This window comes from Polyergus mexicanus, unplaced genomic scaffold (genome assembly GCF_030449975.1).
Source record: "Polyergus mexicanus isolate NDT 795.1 unplaced genomic scaffold, iyPolMexi1.0 SCAF_9, whole genome shotgun sequence".
Lineage (NCBI taxonomy): Eukaryota > Metazoa > Arthropoda > Insecta > Hymenoptera > Formicidae > Polyergus > Polyergus mexicanus.
Window position 1 is genome coordinate 3,192,517 of NW_027223329.1, and position 19,740 is coordinate 3,212,256.

The 19,740-nt window shown below is 32.9% G+C and overlaps 3 protein-coding genes across 3 annotated transcripts in view; 1 reads left to right on the forward strand and 2 right to left on the reverse strand.

Moving 5' to 3' along the window:
* Nucleotides 1-970: 970 nt before the first annotated feature.
* Nucleotides 971-19,740, forward strand: part of LOC138936444 (uncharacterized) — a 93,325-nt gene continuing 74,555 nt past the window's right edge. The window contains exons 1-2 of the mRNA XM_070301866.1: nt 971-1,466; nt 11,159-11,271. Of these exons, the coding sequence (XP_070157967.1) occupies nt 1,428-1,466; nt 11,159-11,271 (152 nt within the window). The 5' untranslated portion in view covers nt 971-1,427. The remainder of the gene's footprint in view (nt 1,467-11,158; nt 11,272-19,740) is intronic.
* LOC138936339 (outer dynein arm-docking complex subunit 3) lies at nt 3,003-7,756 on the reverse strand. The gene is made up of 5 exons (XM_070301656.1): nt 7,698-7,756; nt 6,347-6,703; nt 5,957-6,101; nt 3,830-3,982; nt 3,003-3,295 (listed from the first exon to the last, which is right to left on the reverse strand). The coding sequence occupies exons 2-5, from the start codon at nt 6,679-6,681 to the stop codon at nt 3,077-3,079; spliced, it is 852 nt and encodes a 283-aa protein (XP_070157757.1). The 5' UTR covers nt 6,682-6,703; nt 7,698-7,756; the 3' UTR covers nt 3,003-3,076.
* On the reverse strand, nt 7,413-10,424 carry Ccdc151 (Coiled-coil domain containing protein 151). Its single transcript, XM_070301133.1, has 7 exons — nt 10,223-10,424; nt 8,595-8,716; nt 8,352-8,504; nt 8,157-8,258; nt 7,898-8,083; nt 7,698-7,813; nt 7,413-7,530 (listed from the first exon to the last, which is right to left on the reverse strand). The coding sequence occupies exons 1-7, from the start codon at nt 10,413-10,415 to the stop codon at nt 7,413-7,415; spliced, it is 990 nt and encodes a 329-aa protein (XP_070157234.1). The 5' UTR covers nt 10,416-10,424.

The window sequence follows — 19,740 nt, forward strand, 5'->3', positions numbered from 1 at the left end:
GACATTTTCTTAAAACGAAACACTATTACATTTCACGTTTACTCCCACATTTATCGAGACGTTTATATTATATATATGCATACGTCTTTCCGCCATTATCCCATACAGCACCGCAAGATTGCAATAACATTGCAGCAACATTTTTCTGCAAGATTGCAATATTGCAGAAACATTGCGAAATGTTGCTGCAACGTTGTTATGATATTGCAGCAACAGTAAAATGTCCGCCTACAGAAATATTGCAATATAATATTGCAGCAACATAGCAATATATAATATATATGCAATAATGCTTTATGTATATTTATCGACATAATATCCTTAACATATGAAAAAAATAATAAGAAACTAGGCCTATAAGAGTCAGGATCTAACGTGTATATAGTTTTTCTGTATTATAATAATAACGAAATTATAAAATGTAAATTTTTCAGTACACATTCGACTTCCTTCAGTGACAGAGAATATCTAAGAGAAATAAGAAAAAACTTAATTTGCAATTGTGTAAATTCACAATTTCTTTGTATCCGAAATATTGAGATATCCGGATGCAAAAAGATTGTGGTGAATTTACGCATACGAGTTTTTTCACATCTCTCTTGTCTTTATATAATCTCAAAATTTATTTATTAAAATCTGAAGTATCTTTTGCATATTAGAAAATTCTTATCAAATTTTTGATTTTATATAAGAATGGAAACTATTAAAAGAATTCTTAGTCCAATGTCTGAGCCTCTGTCTTGGGGTCATATTATACGACTTAAATTAACAAAAATAGTTATTATATATTTTTAATCTTACTAGCCGCTCTTTGTAAATTTTATATAATCATCATGACTAAAAATTAAATGCGGAATAAATAGCGCAACATGCGCCGCATAGTGGTAAACGAATGAACTAGCAATTATTGAATACTTTTTTTATAATATTTTCGGAATGTCGCTGTAACATTGCTAAAGTTATATTGTAAAATAATGTCTTTGCAATATTTCTGCAACATTAAACTGCAATATGCAATATTACAATGTTGCAGCAATGTTGTTGCAAGCTTCAGTGCTGTATGGGATATTTTTTATTAGCTCTAGATGACAAAATTATATAATGCGATTAAGTCCGCGGTTTGTTATTAATTAGTCGTTATTAGAAACATTTAAGATATCACGAGGGAATCCTTTATAATATCATAAAAGAGATTAAATATGAATAAGATCGTGCACTTCTAATTTATATTTTAATAGTACATTGTCGGTGCATGGACGTGCAGTGAATGACTTTACCGACAGTGGATGCGATTTCTTTTTCAATTTTGAAAATAGGATGGCACTACTGTAAAAGGGATTGTGGTAAGGTTACATCAAACTAGAATTGGACATTTATCCATAAACAATAATAGTCTACGTCTACGCGTAAACAATGTAAACTATAATATGTCATCTATGTCAACAATGAATAATCTATGGAATATGGTTTGTCAAAGACTTTCTTTTACATTTCGTTTTTCATGTTTCATGCTTGAAATATAGTTACAAACAGAAATCTAAGCAGCCAAAGGCTGATGACAGGGGATAAGGCGTCTGTCACAGTTGTGGACGTAAAATAAGGCAGAGAAAAACGTAAGTAAAAGGTTATTCTATAATAGCATTACGTTTTTCTCTGTCTTACTTTACTAAAATCAATTGTACAGATACATTAACTATTTTATAATATGATCATACTTTTTTTTGCATTCCAGCATCTAATTTATAAAGCTTACATAGTTTACATTGTCTATGAAAAAAGTCCATGTAAACTTCATGTAGATAATACGTGATAAAACAATTCATGTAGACGTAATTTTGAAATCTACGGCACAACCCTGTATCTAACTTTAAATTGTGGTGATTACTGCATAATTATGAAAAATGTTGTTACTATTTGCTATTGTAGTTGCGGATACTGTGTCATTTGTCTCCACAAGATGGCAAAGCAATACCATTTTTGATCTCTGAAAGCGAATAAGCATAGTTTCTAAGGCTCTGTACACTCCTTTTTATTTTCGATAAGAAAAAGTTGAACTCCACTTATATATACATCAAATTAGTGCTCAAAGTGTCAACAATAGCTAAGAGATTGACTGCTTTCGGTACATATGCTCGCTGAACTTGAAAATATAAGGGATTATATATTTTATATTCAAATAAGACTATTCGAATAATTTCAATTACATCTTCAGAATTATTTTATCATAAAATAATGTAATAGTATTTTGCATTTGTTGCTGATGTTTTATTTCTTCAACATTTGCACATCTTCAAGTGTTTATTTTGAACGTGCTTTCTTGATAAAACTTTAAAAGATTTTGTCTTTTTAGATTTTCTAATGTGAATTAAAAGTCGATATATTTCATTTATTTGATTCTATCAATTCTATATCTGAACAATTAAAGGATTAATTTTTTTTTTGTCAAGATTATAAGTTCTGTGAAAACTTTTATATTAAATATTAATTTTCTCTCTAATTTTGCATCTATTAGAAAGCAATTTAGAAATAAAAAATATCCACATCTCTTTATCATATGTTACCAGTTAATTTTATATCAAAATAAAATTTTTAAATATTATATTACTTGTAATGTTTTAGGTTCATGTTTAAATTTGTTTACATCATGTTTTACGCACTGGTCTATTTTTGTTTTTCAAGTCTAATATTTACAGCGTAAAAGAGAAAAAAATATTTTATAAAAAAATGTATAGATTTTTTAAATATTAATATAGAACTATATATTTATAGTTTTTTAGCCAGAAATATTGCATTAATACATATTAATCTTTTTAGAGACGGATTTATTGAAAATTGAAATCAGAAAAAAATTATTTTACTTTTTTCAATTATTAAATAAAACAAAAAATTAAAAATTATTTTAAAATTTTTGAGAAAAATAATATATACATTGTGCATTAAGATTAACTATTCGTTCGAAAGGATTTCATACATTAAAAAAAAATTGAACTTTACGCTTTTTTTTTTTTATTAACATATTTATGGTTGAAATAGAATTTTGTTAGTTTGTTCCGTTCGTCTTTGCGTCTCGAGCAATTTATCTTCTAAAAGGAAATCCTTTACGACGACTTTTTGTATCGACTAGCAATTGTGCTTGTCTCTTTAATGCATTTCGGGATGGGACTTCCTCTTCGTCTTCTGAAAGAGGAGCAGCCGGAATCGCGCAGGATGGAAATTGTGGAAACAATGGGCGGCCAGTATTTGCACGCATTGTTCTACCTTCTGCCGAAGTCGTAGCTACCGACATTGTTTCCAACTAAAAGACAAAGGTGTTATTTATGGGTCGATCATGACAATTTAGGAATCCTTTGTGAATATTTGCCTACATAAATTATCGGAATAAACAACAAAATCTACAAGTTTAAAAAATCTCTTTTGTAAGCAATAACAATGAAATATCTATGGATCTGAGAATATAACAGAATATATAGAAAATTAGCAGTTTGTTTAGAATTTTATTTAGTTGCTCAAAAGAGTTATCTGACAATACTAATTATTTGTAGAAATAAATAATTGTCTCTTTATATGCTTAAAATGTTTTTCTAATAATAACAATATATATAATTCTCTCTTATAGGCATTTAACAGTAGAGATAATTGTTGTTTCATCCTATAAATATTAAGGATAAATGAACAATTATAAAATATTATTTTTTAAATTATACACATATATAGTATAGTATTTTTAGTTGTATATATTATACTATCTTTCAATTGAAGCAACTATAATAGCAAATCTTATGGTTTTGTTCCAGGAATTTATCCAATTGTGAATATAATTAAAACTGACCTTTTCGAGTAACGCTTCATCCATTACTTCAAGATATTTGTCAGATATGCTTAAAACATCGAATTCGTGTTTGATCTTATCGCTCAATACTTCGATAATCGTTAAGGTATCATCCATTTTAATATCCTCCAGCAGAGGAGTATCTGTTGCATGCTAAAAATAAGTATCCTTATAAATACACTGACATATTTATATATATATATATATAAATTTTAATAATTATGTCTTTTAACATAAAAAAAGTAAATATATAGCATAAGAAAGGCTTTTAGAAAATTGTTAATGTATGTAGAGAAATTATTTACTATCGGAACACGCATGTGCTGCAAATATAATACTATCATTCAATTTTCTTTTAAGCTAATCAACATAACAAGCTCCTTGATGAAAAATTCTCTTTGCTATAGAAAATAATTATATTTCAAAGAATCTATTACAACAATGAAAAATGGAAAAATGACGCTTAAATCCAGAGTTCCTTTTTCTTCTTTTAATATATAATCAAAAAAAGAAAGCTATTATAATTGCATTCTCTAGAAGATGCTAATTCCTACCATACATGTGAAAATCTATAGATGAAAATGTTTTTTGCTTTTTATAAAAATTTTTTCTCTTCTAAAGATATTTTTAAAAGTTAAAAATGTGTGACACTCTGCGTAAAAAAAAAAAAAAAAAAACGATAAAAACACTGACAAAACAGAAACAATATCTGAAATGTTATAGAATAAAGGAATAACATAATTTTTAAAATAAGATTTTAGGAATTCAAATTAATAATCTTTCTACGTAGTACGTGAAATATAACCATATATATTTTCAAAAGAAATTATTCTTCGGAGTCAAGATAATTAAGATACGCTGATGTATAAATTTTGCTAAATTCATTTCTGAATATAATTGAATTTTCACCATAAAAGTGTTTAAAGAGGCAGTTTTAACACACGAGTCTGTCCGAAAAAGGTTGTCTGAAGAATTTTTCTTGACAATTAACGATCGGTAGATTCCACACCGTATCCAATTCCCGATAGAATCAATACTGATTTTTCACGCGGTTCGCTTTGCGTTCGCGGAAGTGTTTATTTTCGATCGAGTATTGAGGTGTTAATGCGCGGAGCAGGCGTTGCCGTTCGAGGTGAGAATTACAAAACGCGGGCTATTCAGGAAAATTCATCGACGATACGTATACGATGGCTAGGGGTGTTAAGCTTCCCGGAACGATAAATAGTCGAAGCTATTTGCATCGTGGCAGACGTCCCATTAAAGGCGGTTTTACTAATTCAATTAGGCATTTACACAGTATTTCCATTCCGACATTACGGGGCCTTTATCCACCGAATATCTTCCTTCGCACGTGATAATTCGCGGCGACACATACGCACAAAAGGAAAAGCGCTAATTAAGATTCTTTTAACAATCTCCGCCAATACTTTTTTTGTCATTATTTTTATTCAGCCAATTATCGCGCGGATTTTCAAATGTATTTCAGTCCCATGTGTATATCTTCATTCTTTTAGCACCGAACGAGTTTTCAAACTTACAGGGTCATGTCAGAATCGCTCGGGACTTTATTGCAATATTCGGAGAAAGACGAGACTTCTTTTTTTACAATTAGATTATTATATATAAAATTATGTCTTTAAATATATTTAAAAAAATAAATATATAGCATAAGAAAAACGTGTAGAAACCTATTAATGTCTACAGAGAATTTATTTACTGTCAGAAAATACACGTGTGCTGAAAATGTAATATACTTTCATTCAATTTTTTGTTAACCTAATCGGTATAACAAGCTTCTTGATGGATATAATTCTCTGTTATATAAAATAATTATATTTCAAAGAATCTGTTACAACAATGGAAAATTGAAGAATGACACTTAAATCCAAAAGTCCTCTTTTATCGGCGTTCTTTTTTCTTCTTTTGATTCTAATTTATCTAATTGCATTATATTATAAAGAGGATTAATTATTATTAAAAAGTTTAATATTAACTTATTTGAATAGAAATATACGTTTTGTGAATTGTAAATCGTGTATTTACTCTTTTCTAAGCACAGAATCCATTTTAAACCATCAGGCAGTTTTAGATTTTGTCTTCCATGGATTTATAATTGATGTTTCTCACCTGAAACTTTTCATACAGTTTATACAGTGTACTAGTTACGTCGTTTAGAACCTCCCGGACTCGCCGACTTGCAATCTCGGCTCTCTCTTTACGACATTGTTGTTCGTTAATTTGCGAGTTGAGTTTTGCCACTATCTCTGCGTTCCTAAAAAATATTTAACGTCTTGCAAATTGAGGCAAATTTACAGCTCTAGTGGATCATAATTTTAAAGATTGATGTAAGACCAAAATTTAGAAATGGATTTTAAAATAAGCGGATCTTAATATCTTCAATTTGAATCTAAACTTTTTGGGATAAATCGTAGACTTAATTTAATGTAATTTAAAAAATATTAATTGTTAATCCATAGTGAGGTTTTAACGAGCCTACTGTTAATTGTCTGAACTTACTGTTCGGCGCTTTTCGTTTCCGAAAATTTTCTCGTTTCTATCTCGGCACTGAGCTCCTGCCTCTTCTTTTCAAGCATCATTTTCTCTTGTTCCGTCGCCGCTCGCATTTTCTGTAGACTCTCCTTGGTCGCCTGCTGACCCAGAAACCGGTTCAGAACTTCCTCTGACCTGGACACTCCAGTAGCATTCCGTAGTTTGGCGAACGTTTCCTCCAGTCGCGCCAGTTCGTCCTTGATAATGTCTTCTTGCACCTGTATCCGATTTTTCCCGCGTGTTTCGAAATCATCCCGCGGACGAGTATGAAATATCATGCGCTCCAGCCTTTCCAATTCCATTTTTCGTTCCGACACGCGCTGTCTGGTGGAGCAAAAAGTTTTGATAATTATGCATACTAGGGCCGACTTAACCGATTTCAATAACTTCGACGTATGTTGTCAAGGACACGGCCCTGAGTAACTTTCAAAATAAGTTTAACAAATGGAGCGTAATTTTCTGACACTATGTACATTTAAGATTTAAGATTTCTACTACAAATACGTATTAAAACATAATAAATCTCCTATCACGATCGCGACAACTTTGGCCCCCTATTTGAAAAGTCGTTTCTGAAGACAATTTTGACGACAAACTGACGGGAAAATAGTTTAAAAATTCCATCGTTATTTATTAAAAAGTTATTAAAAGAATTTCTACGAATTATATGTAATTTTCGGAGACCATTAATTTATTTATATGTAGTAAATTGAATGCGTGGGCGGGGGAGAGTTTTTGCTTCTCCTCCTGCATCGCCACCTCGGAAAAAACTAACCTAACCTAACCTATATCCGAGAGATGAATTATTATATATATTATAATTCTGATTTTAAATTAGAGTTAGGTTTGGATTAGGTTAGAATTTTTTGGAGTGGGAGTGCAGGGGGAGAGGCAGAACCTCCCTTGCCCACGTTTTCATTTTATAATACACACACATGCCATGTATGTTGTGTGTATGTATATATTTCTTAATATTAATGTTAGAAAATTATATATTCTATTCGTTAAACTTATTTTATTAATAATTTTTTAATCAACAACGAGCGACGGCTAAAACTTTTTGAAAGTTACTCAGAGTCGTGTTCTTGATAACATATGTCAAGCTCATTGAAATTGATCTTGAAAGTTCGATGAAATTGAATTGGTCGGCCCTAATATGCAAAATTATCAAAATTGTTTAAGCATTAAATTATATTCACGATGATAATTATCGGAAAATTTTGTAAGAACTATATTATCGATAAATAAGTCATCGTTAACTGTATTAATTATATGAAAGATACTTTTCGAAATGTGGAGCTTCCGTTATATAGCGTACCTGTATTCTTTGATGATGAAATCGCGTTTTTTGCTGGAATTTGTCTCCTCGATTTCCTCCTTCACTAAGGTTTCTTGAGTGTTATCTCTTAATTCTATAGCTTCCTCCTTTACTCCCTGCAATCAATATACATATAGTGATAAGTATAACATCAAAATGTTACTATTCTCATCACATCATTACTCTCTTTATGATCTTGCCTGTAAGCGTTTGATCTCATTCTCTTGTTGTCTTATGCCGTCTTCTAGATCTTTCAAAGAAGAGGCGTAAAAGACGGATTTCTCTTTTAACTTGGAGGAAATGGAACGATATTTCATACGCGAGATATTCGCTTTAATTTGCATCATTCGGATATGCTCCAACCGAACTTCCAAACCCTCGATTTTCTGCGCAAGCGGGATGCATTTCAGGGAGAGTCATTACTTATTGTAAGAATTTTGCGACTTTAAATTACATTACCCTTTTCATAGGTTTTTCAGTCTTCCTCTTGAACACGCAATGACCGCGTCTACGCGCCAATTCCTTGCGTTCTGTTTGTAAAACATTTAAAGTCTGTTCTTGCTAATGGGATGCAGATGTTGAGACATTTAACCGTAATCATTTTTGCTTTATGGTGTATGTGTGTGTTGACAATATCTAGATTTACCCTCTTACCTTCTCTCTTTCATATTTAATTAAATCTAATTTTTTTCTTAGACGTATATTATTCTCACTTGCTGTAGCAATAATCTCCTCCAAATTGCGTTTTTTCGAACAAGCTATAAAATCATGACTCAGCAGAGCCGCCCGTTTCATCGCTTCTTTATTCTGAAAATTAACATTAATTCGTGCTAATATAATATATATATGTGCTTATTGTTAAAGATATTTGATTTCTCTTCCTGTAATCCGTCTTACAATTTTCGCTCCCGCATATTTCACATAAAGCTCTTTGATCTCTTTCTTGAGATCAACGATCTTTTGAGCATTCTCACGTTTCTTTGCATCATATTCTTCAAAGTTAGCTTTTCTTTGGCCCTCTGAGAACAAGAGAAATATTATTATCATATTGTCTATTATATTTTCCGTGCCAAAAAAAAAAAAATATATATATATATATATACAAAGATATATAGATATATATATGTCTAGAAATTTTTATTTAATAAATGGATTTAGAAAAAGTATAATTCTTTCCTTCTATGTAGTTATATATTATTTATATATATTTCCTTTTTGTACATCCAAGTATATTATATTATAAGATAATTATTGTATATTATATGTATATATATATGTATTGTATATATACATATATATATATATATATATATATATAAAATATAAATATTTGTAAAATAATAAAAATAATAGGATGAAATATACAAAAAGAATATATAAGAAATTGGGATGTATAATAAATAAATAATAAAATAATTGAAAATAGATTGATACAATCTAGATTCTTCTGTATCCATATAAGAAGAAATTAATTTTAATGAAATATCATCAATGAGATTTCAAGAAAATATTTTAATATAAATGTCATTGCGCGCACGTACATGGAAAAATAATTACATGCAATATAACTGACAATTTTTATCTATGAATATAAAAATCTATTTTTTTTTTAAATTAGGATTGATATGTATTGTATAGATGTTTTAATATAAATTATTTTTTTTTGCAGACAAACTTTCTATGTTAAATGCTCCTTATTTACCTAGGAAATTAAAATGATTGCTGCATATTTTCTGCAAGTTTCCTTTGATTAATATATATAATTATGCATCAATAGAGATGCATTCGACCTGACCCTACTAGATTTTGCTCCCCTTTTCATTTCTCTTTTTCGCCGTTATTTTTGTATATAAGAGAGATTGCGCGCCGCCTCAAATACTGGTTCTTCCAGTTCGACTTGTTCATATTTATCATTGTATAATACGATCACTATGATTCTAAAATGTCAGTGAGCTGTTTTTTTTTGGCACGCCTTACTCCATGATGTGTAACAAATATCTGAATATTAAATTAAGGAGTGTCTCATTTATGCTACATCATAACATAATTTACATTTCCATAATAAACTTTTTCATTAATTTCAAATCAAGTTATATAAATTTTTAATTTTTAACATTATAGGTATAATTCATCTCTATAAGACACAAAACATTTATTAAAATTCCATTTTAAATTAACTATCAAATTAAAAAAAGAAAATAATTTATCTCCTTTTTTTTTAAAGTTTAATTTGCTAGAAATTAAATAAGAAGCTTAGAGTTCATTTTCAATTTTTAATTGTTTAACAATTCTGTAAATTTCCTTTATTTTTATTTTAAAATTTGGGAAAATTATGAAAAAAGTTAACTTTAAATTAGCTAAAACGCATTTACCATAACTAAATAATACTACAGAAGTGAATATCCTGTATAAGGGTAAGGTTCGACTCTGCAGCTTTGTTGCAGTCTTGCAGTGTTGACTCGTGGAGGGGTTGTCAAGAGCGATGTAAATGAGAGAGAAATGTTTTGTGCTATTTGAATTGTTACCTGATAACTGGATTTTCTTCTTAATCTCGACAATGTTTTTGTTAAGCTCATTCAGCTTGTTTTCAGCGACAGACAAAGTCAAAAATTCGGACATGTTTTCACGAATGAAAAAGGATACCCACGTGGAATACTGTATCGACCTAATAATGTTGTTCGTCGTCCGGACGACACGGTTCTGGTTCTCATTTCGCATATCGAAGAAGTATACAATGTACATATAATACAATAAATAATTTAATTTAAAAAAATACAAAAAAGAAAATATATTGTATATATAACCATTCTCCATAATTTTTTTAAATAAGTTTAATTAATAATATATAATAATTATAAACTATTTGGTAGATTCTCAATGATATCAAATTCTAACTTTTCTATCATACTTAACAATAAATATCTTATTAAGGATAATCGATACAACAAATTCTTTTTAAAGACTTGAAATGTCTTAATAATATACGTAACTTAAATTGCAACAAAATTTTTCGTATTTTAACGCATCACATACCTATTTATTTTATAGTGAAATAATAAAATACATCACATAATAAAATATCCTTTTTTACAAACCGAAATCATATTCAGCATCGAAAAATTACGGAAAATGATCATTCTCTTTTTTATATTCGAAAAAAAAAAAAATCATTTCTTGTGGAATTGTGTTATTATTCATTTAAACAAATAAAATTACTAACGATTAATTGTTATAAAATATTGTTAGATCGTTCAAAATATTTTTCTAAAATTATTCTTAATTATTCTCAGGACACACATACATATATGTGCTATGTAAGAAAAAAAGAAAAAGAAAAATGTAAAAATGCATAAAAACAATTTCTTTATAATTCATATTGCATTTATTATGACAAAGAAATTTTAACATAATTATGTTTAATTGCGCAGCTATTTCAATATCTTTATCCATCTCGTTTTCAGAATCTCATCAGTTGGACGTCAACTGCCATTGTGGTCCGCAAGACAATTGTATCGTGGCCGCCCTACTCGTCGTCATCGTTGCCGGGCGCAGATGTTTGCAGTTCGATGATAAGGTTAATGGCATCATTAATAAGGCTAATAGGAAGCCGTGTGTTCGCAGCTTCGTGCGTGCATCTCGCATGCTGCGGGACTAGAGGCGATTCGTAAAGAGGTCCGTCACCTCTTCTCCTCGGGAACGGTCTCTCTCGAGACCGGGTTCACCGAATTATAATTCCGCATTTGTATTCGTTAAGCCGCTTGCCGGTTAAGGCTATATAGCCGCGATGAATTTCGCGTTACACGCAATCAAGCATGGCCGAGTCTTAATTAATGATCAAGCGTGTTATTCTTCTCTCAATGCGCGATTCGTTGAATATCGACGCCCGAAGCGCTGTAAGCTGCTTTTTATAGTATTATATCGACATATATATGGTATTAATATCAATACCGGCGCTAATACGTATCAACTGATCGTTGTCTGATGCAATCAGATATCGATACTTAATTAAAATTCTTAAATTATTGTCTATTGTGCATCCTCATAACTTGCGTTTGTTTTTACCACTGCAGTAGCGATCATTGATGGATGCAGTCAATAAAAAAGAATTATACATAAATTATACATTTTATTCATAATTATTTTTTTTTCATAAATTATACATAAATTATACATTTTATATAAAAATAATAGTTTGATAAGTTTGTTTTTCTAGCCTATTATTTATTATTTGCATATACAAATTCACGTTATATATATATATATAATATGTATAATTCGAGCATAATTATGAACTGCATCAATTTCGAAAAAAAAAAAAAAAATAGAAAGATTCATAATTGAATTTATTTGAGAAAAATCTCTACATGCATTTTTAATGAGCATGTATCACAAAAGAAAAAGCTTCCTTTTTAATAAAACAAAAAAGAAATTCCAAAAAGACAGGAATTTCTGCGATTTTACTTACATCTCGCTTCCCAGATTCTCATTCTTCTAGAATTCTCGCACGAAAAGCATAACTGAAACGCTTAATCGTAAAAATTCAGAATATTTTCGCTCGCGATCTAATTAAGGCTCACTGTTCGCACGCGATTAAGGTAGATCGTAGGTAATCGTAGAGAAAAAAGTACCAGAGATATTAATCAAAGATATTTCTCACATGAGATATAATGGGGGATTCGTCGTTAACGTTGTAAGGATAAGCATTCATTATTCCGGCTCAGCAATTATCTATTTTTCGATAGAGACACGTAATATTAATTACCGTGATATTAATGTAGACAATTTTAATCATTTTGACAATTTTGTATTTTCTTAAATTTTTATTTACTGCAATTTTGAATATTTTTAAATATCTTAAAAAATACACATATATACACTTTTATCAATGATTGATTTCATTTCGGTTCAATGTATTTAATTTAATTTAAATCAAAATTTAATAGAAATTTTGACGTAACATATGAGCACTCGGCGAATTCAAATCATCCCAATCATTAATCCCTTGTCATTAATTAATTTGACAATTTTTTATTTTCTTAAATTTCTATTTATTGCGATTTTTAAGATTTTTAAATACCGTAAAAAATGTACATATATACATTTATCAATGATTTATTTCATTTTAATTCATTTAATTATTTTTAAATTTAATTTAAATAAAAATTTAATTGAAATTTTGACGCAACGTGCGAGGATTTGGTTAATTCAAATCATTTTCCCCGATTATTGATCAATTTGACAATTTTATATTTTTTTAAATTTCTATTTATTGCGATTTTTAAGACTTAAATAGTGTAAAAAAATACACACACACACATATATAACATAAACTTGTTAATGGTTTATTTCATTTCAATTCAAATGCATTTAATTCAATTTAAATCAAAATTTAATCGAAATTTTGGCGCAACGCGTGAGCACTCGGCGAATTCAAATCATCCTCCCCGATCATTCTCGAATAGCTTCACGCAGCGCGATGCGATCGAGCGAGCGAGAGGGTGATCGGAGGGCGTGCTGCGGTCGGCGATTCCGCTGTATCTCGCGCGACGATTGGCCGCCGCCGGTCGGCCATTCCGCGGCGGCGCAGTAATAAAGCGATCGGCGATGCCAGGTGCGCGCGCAACTAGAGGGAACTACTTTCAGCGCGTTAAGCGAACAATAGGGGTTCCCAGAAGTGTTTCGGACGCGGTCGCGTGTCGTGTGTTTCGTCGTGTGCCGTATGCATTTTTTCCCCGTAGCCGCGCGAGAATCCGCACGCACGAACCCTGGGACAAATACCCCCCTTCGTGTTTTCGGCGACGTTTATCTAGTGGCGAGACGCGCATCTCGCGTCGTACGATGCGCCCGATGTTCATCCAGTGACGGTTACATTCGGACGCGGTGATATTATATATACACAGGTGATCCCCCTGAATCTCCTCGGACCAAAAGTGCGGTGAGTGTCGGTTCGTTTCGTTTCGTTTCGTTTCGTTTCATTTCGTTTCCCCGAGTGTGTGCACCCGAGTAGTGCCCCTCATCTTTCTCCACCCCCTCCCCTCCCATTCCCCCGATGAGTGTGTGTGCGAAATAATATTGAGAGAGATATTCAACGGGCACATCATGTCGCTATCACAGCGAAGATTGGATTACGCGTTCACGATCGAACGATCGTTGCCGCTGCTCGTTCTGCTGGCGTCTGTCATGATCGTCTGCGTGCCCGCGGTATCCGGTGAGTAGAGAAACTTCTTTCGTTGTACAATTGGAGTCAGTAGTGGCTGTTTTATACCGAGGCGGGGAAAAATATTATTATCGCGCAAGCGCCATACATATCACACATGTGTCGCACGCTGCTAGGCAACAGGTCGCCGAACGCCGGCTCGCTTTTCGGGATGGCGGGGGAAGAAGCGAGAGCGGGGGGGGGGGGGAGAGAGAGAGAGAGGAATGATACATCCGGATGTGTCGCCGTGTGCGCGAAATGTCACACGGAGCGGTTTCGGCGAATGTCCCGGGTACGAGATCCCGTACCCTGGATATTCGCCCAGCCCTCGCTGCTGGTCCCCCCCCCCCCCCCGCCCCGTTGCGTCGGGCATTACTCGCTCGCCTCTCTTCTCTCGTCACGCTTACTACCCGTCTCGAAAATGTCGACCGTCGTCGTCGATCGCGTTGAAAATTTTTCTCCTCCGGGCTTCATCGCTTCGATATTTCGCGAAAATAATTTTTTCGTGAATATGTATCGGCGATTAATTATATTATACCTCGCGAGCGATCGGCGAAAATATTTCAATGACAAGATGTATATATGTATATATATATATACAGGGTGTCCCATTTTAAAGGACCCACTCAAATATCTCGGAAACACTGCGTTAAATCGAAAAATGTTTCAAACAAAAGTTGTGTGGCTTCAAGGGGGCCATAAGATGGTGACAATGATTCGACCTTGGAAAATCATTTGAAGGTCATGTGAAGGTCAACTTTAAAATCTTAAATGGAAAGCCCCATTTTTTATTTAGTATTCTATTGGTATATATATATATGCAGGGTGTCCCAAATTTAAATGGCAAAACTTCAAGAGCCTGTAGGTGACCGAAAAACTAAGACAAAAAGTCCTTTAGAGGTTTGCTCGTTTTTGCTCCATTTTAGAGAAAATCGCAAAAATTCGATCTCTCATTGTCAAGTTGCTCTCTTGAGTTGATTGGCACCGGATAAACTTTCTGCTTCAAGATTTCTTACATACGTAAACACTTGATGGTATCCTTTACGGTGCCAATCAATTCAAGAGAGCAATTAAGAGACCGAATCATAGCTGCAGTGCACCAACTATCACTAGAACAATGTCTAGCTGCAATTAATGAGGTTAGTGCTAGATGTAATGCTTGCATTGCTGCAAGAGGGCAATATTTTGAACAATATCTAGCATTAAATAGATGATAACATAAATAAAATGTAAATAAATAAGTAAAAAAATGAAAACTTGTGATATATATATATATATATATATATATCTTGCCGATCTTCCTTTCTTCGTTTAAACAGATATCGTAATACACGAATATGCGATAGCGATCGTTTTAGGGCGATGCTCCAAACAGATACACGTGGCAGTGTATCTGTTTAGGAAACGCAGAGATGCTCATGCTTCAATGATGACGTAGAGACACGGGGCCCGCGCCCCATCCACGTCCGAGTTGGCAGACCCTGAGGGACAGGTGCCCGGCCCCTCCGCTTTCCAGGAAGCGAGCCATTCCCCTTTCTCCCTCTTTCCCTCTTTCTTCCTCGTGTTAACGCGCTCCGACTCGACATTTCGCTGCTTCTTCGATGATATTTGCGAGTGTGTTCAACGGAATAAGGGAACGTGAAGCATCGTCCTACGGGGGACCGTATCCTGTTTTGACCCCTATTCTCTCGACAGCCGTATTCATCGAACGTGTTTCGAATACAGCTGTGATTTGAACTTGCTAAACGATTATGTAAAAGGTTCAATGTTATAATTTTGATTGTGTTTTTCTTTCTCTTTATATATTATAATAAATTGTCATGTGTTACAATAAACGTAATTATTTTTTTTACTATCGATTCCTAACATAAGACAATTTATTGCAACATATGATAATCTCTACATATAGATGATAAAAAAAATTACGTTGAAAAACTTGGATTAATTATATTAATATTAATATTTTTATTAATCAATTTTTGGGAGTGAAAGATCATCTTAATAAGTGTTAGTTACTCGACAATCATTCTTTTCATTCATTACTGTTTCCTGATGATTTCTTGAACATTTTATCGTTGCCTGATAATTATTTTTTTCATCAATTACGATTTTTGAAAAAAGTTATGATTTTTTTTTTTTTTTTTTTTTCGTTTGAAATACGATTCGATTTATTAGAAATTGTTGAATAATTTGGTACTTTGAATATATATGTTTATTACTAATTCAGTTGATTAAAAGATGACGAAATGCATAATTGGTCACGATAACTAACCCGCATTTGCTGATAATCAGACGTTGTAATGTAATCTCTCGGCGCGATAATAATGCGTCCGTTCTGGAAATTAGGTAATTGCAGCGCACGAAACTTCGCTAAGTGTTACCTTCTACGTGCGTATCTGACGAAAAAAGTTGTCTGCATATATAACTGGTCAACGTACTGTTTAAAATATAAACTACCTCGTTTGCAAGAATTTCACGTTTATTTAATCCGAAATCAACCGCTTTATCGTGCGCGAATATTGCAAGCAATGATTTTTGACAGATACCAAAGGGACATTTATGAAAGCGCGACCCTTCGGAGAGCGAAATAAAAATATTTGACATTGCAATGACGCAAAATTAAAACAAGTGCGAAATGTTACTATTAAATGTAAGAAATCGTTAATAGAAATAAAATTTATCAATTTAAAAAAGCAATATATCACACATAAAAATAATATATTTTATACATATACAGGGTGTCCGACAAGTAAGTGACCAAACGAAAGGTGGAGGTAGATTGGGTCAAACTGAGTCGAAAAGTCCTGAACCATTTTTTTTTATAACGCTTAATAAAGAAGTTATTATTGAGTAGAGTCTGGTCAATCAGCGCCGACCTTTAGCCGGGGGCACGTCGGTAAACCGCGCGCCTGATAATTGCGGAGGGGCACACTTCACGGCGCGCGGCTCACCGACGTGCCCCCGGCTAAAGATTGGCGCTGATTGGCCAGATTTCGCTCAATAATAATTCCTTTATTAAACGTTATAAAAAAAAAAATGGTTCAGGACTTTTCGACTCAGTTTGACCCAATCTATCTCCACCTTTCGTTTGGTCACTTACTTGTCAGACATCCTGTATATACTCGCGCACATATATTTACTCGCAGAGAGAATTTGACATTTGCGGCTTTTAATTATCTCTGTGTGCGTTTAAAAAAAAAATAACATAAATTGTAAAATTTTTCTGCAGGTAACATTTTATTAATTTATCTTGGAAAATTCAATGAATTCGGATACATTAAAATTCGACAATAGTTTTCTCTATCGAATCGTGTGCAATGAGAGTTAGCAGAAGATAATTATTGACTTTGCTAGATAAATTTCTATCTTGACTTTTCGCCAGGACATAAATCGCGGCTTAACGTGACGTAATACTTACATCGGTGCAATGAATATTGCCGCGTATAACGTTGTAAAATGGCGAATAAGGAAAGTCGGTAAAGTCCAACAGAGAGAAAAGACAGGGGAATAATTACAATGCATTCGTATTATCGCGATTCCGCATATTATCTCGTATTTTAAACTATCGTAGTGCTCCTTCCCTTACAATCGTTCCTCTATTTTGTCCCTTATATGCTTTTTAATTGCCGTTTCTTACAGTCGTTATCGGATGATATTGATTTTATTTGTATATTTCGTATTTTTTATACATATAAGAGACATTCACAGAACATAAAAGTTCACTTTGCTTATAATTTGTAAATTTCATATATACAACTCGACATTGGATCCCATAACATAAGGAGACATTGCTATAACTAGTAAAATAAATTTTTAGTTATTAATATAAAATGTGTATAATATGTTTAAAGTTATATTTTAATAAATTTTTAATGGGACTCAATTTTACAATCTAATGATACATCAGAATTTTTTGAAAATACTCGACGAAAATTATAGCTCTCATGAACTGTATTAATTTATTTCTAAATCTCTTCTCATTGTACTTTTTGATTTTATATAAGAAATACAAGGATTTGGAAATAAGGTTGGAAGGGCCAATGTATTTAAGGGAAGGAAATGTGGATATAGGAAATTTAGGCGACAGCGTAAGGGCTTTATTAAGGTTAAGGTGCGGAAACATGGAGGATAGAAATAAATATTGGTTAGGGGAGGAAGCGTATGCCTGTGTATTTTGCGATATAGGCGAAGATTGTATAAGTCATTATTTTAAAGATTGTGATGTAACTAAAAGTTGGTTTATAGAAATAGGTAAGGATGAGAATGAAGTAGAGGAAAAATTGTGGAACGATGTGTTAGATGATGCGAAAGGAAGGGTATTAAGGAAAATTTGGAAGGAGAAGGAGAAGGTTATAAGAAAAAATAGGAATATAAGGTAGTTATAAGGGTATGTATGAGAGAATGAGAAAGGTATGTGAGTTATAGGTATTGTGTAAACCAAGTCCACTTCTTGGCGTTAAGCTGAAGTTAAATAAAGATTATAACTTTTTGATTTTATATTTTTGAGAATTTTAAATGTGAGTGTCGCAGCAATAATTTCGAGATAGATAATATTTCTTTCGCACACCGTATGATTTTTGTAAATTAATATTTCTTTTTTTAAACGTATAACATTTAATTCTGCTTTTTTACTTCGATCTTAGAAATTAACTAATCGATATCTTTCATCGAACCTCACACATCGATTATCGCCAGAATAATTCCGCGATTCGATCGACTTGACAGTCGACTTCAAGGAATCGGACGAGGACCTCGTCCCAGGCTTTGCTCACTATATGTATAGGCACATATCTCGCGATATATTCTGGATGCAGCATTGGTGGCGGCGCACTCTAGACGTTCGCGTCTTATGTTCTCAGGCTTTCTCTTCTCTCTCTCCGTAGAAACTGATCCGCTCGGACTTAACGTGCTTTCACACGCGACACGCGGCCACGCGCGACAGACAGACACGCGGTGCAGGGGTTACGTTTCGCGAATATTCAAAGAACCATCGTGATCGGAATGCCGTTGATATCGTTGGAAGGCGTTGCGTATAAAACGCGTATTATAAATACGAAATATCGATTGCGAAAATTGTTTTGCGAAAGTCGCGGTGTTTGCTTGTAATTGCAAATAACATCAGTGTTTTAATCTTTGGCACAAAATATTTTTAAATTATTATTAAAAAAATATTTAATTTACTAATTTTCATAAATAAATGATCGTGTATATGTTCTAAATTATTTTTCTTCAGGAGGGAGAAAAAAAGGATTACAAAAATTTGATTGATAATTAAATGAAAATAGATTCTGTTTAAAATAATAGTAATATATATATATATATTTATTGTAAGAAATTAAAATACATATTTATCATAAATTTATATAGCAATCGAAGGTCGATTAGTCGATTTCGCATATTCAAGCAGTAGATGTAGATTCAATGAAAGACTATAAAACACGCTCGACATATTTCTCTTTTTATGCTTATGTTAGCAACGAGAAATACTGCAGGGTGGGGTAGCGGAGGGGGGGGGGAATCGGCTCGACGCCACTCCCGGGACATTCGAAACCTTCGTGCGACTTAGAAACCGTCGTCGTCGTTGCTATCGACCTGTAACCGGTTTCTCGTTCCCTTTCATCGGTTCAGGCCGGCACGGTACCACGAGCTAGCCCAGGCTTTCTGCACACGTGCACGTACGCAGACTGGCCGTGCACGGACACACGCGCACGCGAAATGCGATCTGTGTGTATTACTTGCTCCCGCTTTCGTTTCCATTGACTTGCGCGCGTGGTATTTTCGCTAATCTCGCTTCCAAGCGCGGAGAATGCTGTCGCATCAGCTGTTGTGCTGCATAAGCTTTGTATC